This window comes from Myotis brandtii, unplaced genomic scaffold (genome assembly GCF_000412655.1).
Source record: "Myotis brandtii unplaced genomic scaffold, ASM41265v1 scaffold915, whole genome shotgun sequence".
Lineage (NCBI taxonomy): Eukaryota > Metazoa > Chordata > Mammalia > Chiroptera > Vespertilionidae > Myotis > Myotis brandtii.
Window position 1 is genome coordinate 1,751,406 of NW_005371769.1, and position 7,428 is coordinate 1,758,833.

The following is a 7,428-nucleotide window of genomic DNA, read 5'->3' on the forward strand; positions in this document are numbered from 1 at the left end:
CCGGGGAGGTGGGAGGCAGGGAGGGTGGGCAGGGAGGTCATGGGAGGGGGGGTCCGCAGGAGGATGGATCGGGTGATGGCCAGGAGCTGGGGCTGACAGAGGCCCAGTGCTGAGGCCACCTGGGACCCCTGCTCTGCTCAGCCCTGCACCAACAGCAAGTGCACGTCCACCTACAACGGCTGAAGAAAAGCCCTTGGGCCAACCTGAGGCTGGACTGTGAGTCCTGCTACTGGGAGGTCAGGCCTGGGGAGACCCAGCCGGGAGTGGGCTAAGGTTAACCAGGAGCCATGGGTTCAGGCAGAAAGGAGAGAAGTGCAGTCAGGCCTGGAGGCGCCGGCTGATCAGGGCCGAGACCTCGGGGCGGGGGCACCTGGCCATGATGAAGGGGATGCTGGGGCCCGGCTGGCAGAGACCTGGAGTCGCTGTTGCTTTGGAGGAGGGACAAGCTTTTGCGCCCCTCCCCTTCCTCTTCTCACTCACTCAGATGTGCACGGGGCCCAAGTACTGGCTGAGCGTCCCTGTAGACCCCAAACGAGGCGCCCTCGAGGGGCCGTGCCTCTGGGAGGGACAGAGACGGAGGTCAGAGGGGTGGAGGGCACAGGTCTCGCCAGGTGAGTGGCAGGCGGGCACCACCAGAGCACGAGAGCGAGAGGTCACTGCTCCCACCGTGCCCAGCTGCCTGCCTCGTAGCCACCCTGTCAGGTTCAGTGAGGCCCCAGAGGAAAGGAGGCAGCCCTTTAAGGAAGGCCTGTGCCTGCATTTTCTCGCTGCCCCAGCCCGGCTCAGAGGCAGCAGCAGGAAGATGGGGGGGGGGGCGGTTGGGGGGGGAGGAGGCTGCGGGGCACTTGGGGGCTGGAGCCCAGGGCCCAAGTGTGCAGCCCCGTGACCACACCCTCCAGACCCACCAGCACCTGGGCGGCCATGTGGATGCGGACCGTGACCTCCTTGACCACCTGGGAAGGAGGTACAAGTGGAAGTTCTCCGGCTCCCCCGACCCCGAGTGGAGACCTGGGCGCGGTGCCTGCCCCGTGGGCGCTGAGCGGCTCAGCGGTGAGACCCTGCACAGCACGGACCTGAGGTGGATACTCACGTGGTAGGAGGCCCGCTCCTCCCGGTCCATGGGCCGAGTGACGTACATGCGGCCAGACATGGAGTCGATGCTGAAGACCTCCATGGGCGGCTGGTCGGCGCCCACGCCCGTGATGCTGTACCGGATGGGGATGTCGTTGTCTTTGTCGGACCGGATCTGGAGGAGGAAGGAGGGAGAGGACGGTCAGCGGCAGCGGAGCGGGGACCACGCTCCCCCATCACACACCCGCCTGCCTTCCCGCACACCCAGGCCTCAGCTCGCGCTCCATCCACGCGCCCAGCACCTGGGGCAGCCAGTGCTGGGGACTTGCTGAGCACCCCAGACACCAGGGAAGGACAGCACATCATACTCCAAGGGCAGGGCTCTGGGGGAGTCGGGGACACGGCAGGGACACAGCCTCCGCTGAGGGACGACGGCCAAGGCCCTGGCACAGACGCTCCTGACCGCCATCAGGCCTCGGGGAGACCACAGCCAGCACACGGCAGAGTGTACGGGACTTTGAGGGAAGAAAGGCGGGGACCCAATATGTTTATGTGGCTGAGTTGTCATCCATGCGGGAAGGCCATGGGCAAGTTGGATGTGCACAGAGGGAGAATAATCCCGGCCTCCTGCCCCTGGGACAGTTGGTCGCTCCGAGGGGAACCGCAGCGACGACCTCAGAGCAGGGCTGGCACGGAACCGCCTTAGACACGGGCACCCACGGGGAACGTGCCGTCAGAAGGTGCAGCTTTGCGTCGGAGCCCAGGGGCCGGGATCACACTTCGGAATGAAATGGACCACAGTGAAAACTTGAAAGAATTCCACTATGCAGAATCGGGCGGGCCTCGTATTGGAATAACGCAATTACAATTGCATGCTGCCACTTACAGAATTTCAGGAATTTTAAAATCATTCTGAAGTAACGATGGGCCAGGTGGGAATCGAAGCTGCATTCAGAGGCTATTTAAAAACAGTAACAACGGTGAGACTATCACATGGCCAAGCCCAGGGAACTGGGCCGAGGTGGAGCCACTGCAAAGCCTTCACTTTGAATGTTTGATCCTTGAAACAGCCGCAGGGAGGGACGCGACACAGCAGGACAAAGCAGAGAACACCGGGGGAGGCAAAGGCAGGTGCAGGAACCCGCCTCTGGGGACGGAACATAGAAGAGCTGATAAACCGTCTCAAGAGCTGCCTCAGGGGAAAATCCTCAAGAAAACAGACGCACCTTCAGCAAATTTAAGATAAAAATGTGAGTTTTCTTAACGTTTTGTTATTTACTTCATTGGTGACTCGGTTGGAAACCTTAATAACACTGACTTCTTTTTTGAGAAAATATAAAAGTTTGAACTTGACTTGAAGACATAGCAAACCTGAAGAGACCACGATTTCCTGGTGATGTTCCCCCAAGAAGCGCAGGGTCAGGGGAGCATCCCCAGAGGCCACCACTCCATTCCCGAGCAGAGCACCTACCCCCGTGGGCCCTCCATCCCCACTAGGGGATGCGCAGGAGGCAGCCCAGCAATGTTCTCCGTCGCATCGATGTTTCTCTCCCCCTCCTTCTCCCCCCTCCCCTCCTCTCTCTAAAAATCAGTAAAAACATATTAAACAAGGCAGTTCTTAAAAAGCAATAAAAGACAGATAACCGGGCCTCCCCACTGAGGGCAGAAGGTGGGGGCAAGGACTCCTGCCGCAGTCGGAGGAGGTAAGACTTCCATTACACAGGCATGTGTAGGTTTGTGCAAGCCTAGGGTTTCGGGGTGGTGGCCTCCGCAGAGGAAGCACACACACGCTCATATGCACACACACTCCCACACACTCATGCGAACACACACTCACACCCGCTCATGTGCACACAAACTCACAGACTTATATGCCCACACACATGCTTAAAAGCACATACACTCATGCACACACACACTCTCGTGTACACACACACTCATGCTCACGCATGCATGCACACGCATACACTTTCGTGCACACACTCACACACAGGCACACACACTCATGTGTGCGCACACTCACATACACATCTCATGTGCATGTGCACACACACACACATATCGTCCGCGAGTGGTGTCTTTGCTCTGGGTCCTCTGACCGCCTCACTCTCCTTGGTCAGGCAGGGCTCTCCCTGGCTCTGTCCGAGCAGCACACATCAATCCTGGTTTCAGGCCTTGGTCTGGGGACAGATGCCACCCCCACACTGTCCCCTCGGGCCCAGAGACCCCTGAACTTGGCTTTGCTCTGTCAGCACAGCTACCCCGGGTCCTCCTGCTGGAGGTGACAGGTCCTCCTGCCCCGGCCTCCCGCCTTCGGCCGGTGGTCTCACTGATAGTGCCAGGCATCCCAGGACCAGCTCCGCCCGCTCTTCACCACATGCCTCCCTGCTGCCCACCAGGTGGCGTCCTTCAGACACAACAGCTGACCTGCTCAGACCAGCCCTGGCCAGGCAGCCGAGTGGGGACTCAGGGAGACTTCTTTCTGGGGGCCTGGCTCCATTCCCAGGGGTTGTTGAACAGCAAGGTTGCTCTCCGTGGCCAAGACTCATCTTCTCCACCCACGGAGAGTTTGCACCAAGACTTGGTCACCAGGGAAACGGGGCAAAAGCCGCAAGTCTAGGTCAGAGAAAGTAAAGCCCTGCTTGCCGCCTGGGCTGGTGTTGTTCCTTGGTGCTTGGAGAGCAGCTTAAATGAGACCACACTGTGTTGAGGAGAGAAGGGAACGCTCAGCCAAGGCTTGCTGTGTGTGAGGGACCACTTCTGCTTCCAGGAGTGCGGAAGGTTCTAGAACAAGCATGTCAAACTCAAAGGCTAACACGGGCCAAATAAGAAGGTTTATGTGGGCCACAAAAAAACAAAAGCTTCAATTTTCAAAGAAACTTAGGTTTATTTCGATAGAGACATGCTGACTACAAAGGGCTGAAATAAACGAGTCATCGTTAACATAAAATAATAGAACACTTTAATACAAAGTAATATTTTTTTCTTGAACATTGACTTACCAGACACTGAATAACTGCACAGATTAATAAGCGTCAAACAAATAAACCTATTTTTCTTGTTCTCTGAAAGCGAAATATTTCCTGTTGCGCACACTAAACAAGTCAGTACAAGACTAATGATGTGGCGATTGGCTGCTAAAATATTCGCTGCTAGTATTAGTGGAGAGAAATGGTGCGCCTGTGCATAAGGCGTGTAAGGGAAGTGAATGTAACACGATTATAGTATCAGTCATTAGCAAACATTGTAGTTCGTTATTAATAACTAGAGGCCTGGTGCACGAGATTTGTGCACTTGGGGGGGAGGGGGTTCCTCAGCGTGGCCTGTTCCCTCTCACAGTCCGGGACCCCTTGGGGGATGCCCCCTGCCGGCTGGGGGATGGAGCTTAAGCTGGCAGTCAGACATCCCTCTTGCAGTCCAGGGCTTTCACAGTCCGGGACCCCTTGCTCCTTACCGCCCACCTGCAGCGGAGGTGGGAGAGGCTCCCTCGACCGCCTCTGCACTCGACAGCCGTGAGCTCAGCTTCTGGCTGAGCGTTGCTCCCACTGTGGGAGCATATTGACCACCAGGGGGCAGCTCAATGCAGGAGCTGCCCCCTGGAGGTCAGTGTGCACCATAGCAACTGGTTGTTTCACCGTTCAGTCGATTTGCACATTAGGCTTTTATTATATAGGATTATGTATAACAGGATATTGTAAAAATTAAGTTAAGAAATTTTTATTAAAATGTTTCTTACATACCGCTATATTGGCTGGGCTGTAAAAATATTCGTTGTGGGCCACATGTGGCCCACGGGGCTGTGAGTTTGACATGCTTGTTCTAGAATATTGGTGAGTCCAGGGGCTCCCTTTGACTATAGATTAAGAGCAGGGCACTTGGAGCACACAGTAGGCCCTCCAACAACATTGGCTAACCTGCATTGGATGGAGGAGGGCGTGTGAGCCAGGGCCAGTGCAGCTTCCTGTACAATTTCTGGGCCAGACAGCCTGTCTTTCACAGGGACATTTAATTATAAAACTGCGGAAAAGAGCCCACCACGTATTTTAGAGATTTTATTTTTGCAGAGAAATCTCATTATATTTTGACCATCGGCTCATTTGCCTAATTCTCTGGGCACCGTTCAGTGGCGCCTTCTGAAACCCGGGTGCTGTGCTTCCGGGGCTCTTTGCCCCAAGCCCCCCTCGGTACCGTGCGGAGAAGAAATGCTGCGAGTGAACTCCAGGCCAGGGAGCAGTGCCGACTTGTGTCTTGTGTCTGGAAAAGGGGAGGCCTCACGCAGCACTCCCGCTGTGAGCGAGGGGCACGGCCAGCGGCTCACCGTGGTACTGCGCCCGAGAGCGCCGCCCTTTCGCGTTGGTTATCGAAGGGCACAGCAGACGGTGAAGGTCGGGTTACTCTGAAGGGATGTCTACATTAAAATAGCTCATGGTGCCGGCGACTGTGGGGGCCGGCTGCGTCCTCCACGGAGGGATTCTGGTGGATCCCGCCAAGGAGGAGTATTTGCCTAATTCCAAATGAACTGAAAAGTGGAGAACAGCCAGCCTGTGCTTGAATTGCAAGCGCCTCAGAGACACGTCCCGGTAGCACTGAAGGAGCGGACACCACAGGGACAGAGCCATCGGGACGCAGCCACTGGAGGCCCTTGGCTGCAGGTGGTGCCCTGCCAGCACCCCGGCTTCCAGCACCACTGCCCACCCCACGCTCTGTGTGCCCAGCCCCGAACCGAGACACGGCCCTCCCTCCTGCGGCCACGGGCCCACAGGAGAGGCATCTACAAGTGATGCCCTCTAGTGATTGTAAAGTGGGGTAAGGATCGTTGGGGCAAAAACAGGTCAGTGAGAGACCTGGTGGAAGAACTTAGGGGCAGGGCGGTCATAGAGAGAGTCAGGCTCCAAAGGAGTCTTTGGTCTTGTCCACTGCTGAACACGATTTCCGGACACACACACACACATAGCTGTGCACACATGTACACAAACTGCATGCACACAGGCACACACACAGGTGTGCACACACACACAAACTGCACACATAGGCACACCCAGGCACACACATAGGCGCACACATACACATAAGCACACACACAGGCACACACACATAGGCACACACAGGCACACACATAAGCACACACACATAGGCGCACACAGGCACACACACATAGGCGCACACATACACATAAGCACACACAGGCGCACACACAGGCACACACACATAGGCACACACAGGCACACACACATAGGCGCACACATACACATAAGCACACACACATAGGCACACACACAGGCACACACATAGGTGTGCGCACACATACACAAACTACTCACAGGCACACACAGGCACACATACATAGGTGTGCACACACATACACTAACTGCACACACATAGACGCACACTCACACAGGCACACACACACAAACTGCACACACATAGGCACACACTCACACAGACACACATACACAAACTGAACACACATAGGCACACACAGACACACATACTCACATATGCAGACATACACAAACTGTATACACATACACACACGTGTGCATACATGCATCACCAGCCCTCCCGGAAGGTGATGACGGCTCTGCATCTGAGTGGGTTTGCCCACCATTTGGAAGGTGCCCTTGACCGTGTGGGAGCAGTAAGAGATGCTTTCCAAGTCCGCGGGTCCTCTCTCCCACACAGGACGAGATTCTGTAGTGAAGTGTTTTAGCTCTTTCTCCTCATGCGCTATTAAACTCAGCGATTTCCCAAGAAAACGAATTGTGAATTCTATTTTCGTTACCTGTTGGGCATTTGAGCTCCCTCCACAGCTCCCATGTCTCAGGGAGTAAAACACCCGCCCGCCCCCTCCCTGGACCAGCCAGGACGCAGGCGGCGGGTTCGCGCTTGGCCGTGACTGCAGTGGCCAAGAGAGGGAATTTCCTTTTAAACTCCGACTCCACGGAGCGCAGAGGTGAGAGTCTTGTTTCATTGAAAGGCACCTGCAGTCGCTGCAGCCTCGGCCAGCCCTGCTGCCAGGCCTCCATGGGGGCAGCTTGATTTTCTTGCTGAGAAGCAGGCCTTTCTCAGGCTTATGTGTTCGCCCACCACATACCTGCCCTCAATGCTGAGCACTAAGGACTCCCTGCACCAGTTTCTGGTCCCTAGAAACACAACACAGCTGTCTCGGTCCCTAAGGGCGGCACAGCCACGCCTGGCAGCCTGCACACAGTAGGTGCTCAATAAATTTTGGGTGAGCAGACGAAACAGGGACACACTGCCTGGTGGAGGAGCGGCAGCCAGCCAGCTGGTGCCAGGTCACTGTGGGGCAGAGGGACCCTGAGGGTGTGTGGTGGTGACAGGGCTCCCAGCGGGAGC

The 7,428-nt window shown here is 56.2% G+C and overlaps 1 protein-coding gene across 1 annotated transcript in view; it reads right to left on the reverse strand.

Moving 5' to 3' along the window:
* The window catches only part of CDH4 (cadherin 4, type 1, R-cadherin (retinal)), a 151,752-nt gene that overhangs the window by 50,403 nt on the left and 93,921 nt on the right, over window positions 1-7,428 (reverse strand). Inside the window, exon 5 of the mRNA XM_014532776.1 lies at window positions 1,091-1,246. Within this exon, the coding sequence (XP_014388262.1) occupies window positions 1,091-1,246 (156 nt within the window). The remainder of the gene's footprint in view (window positions 1-1,090; window positions 1,247-7,428) is intronic.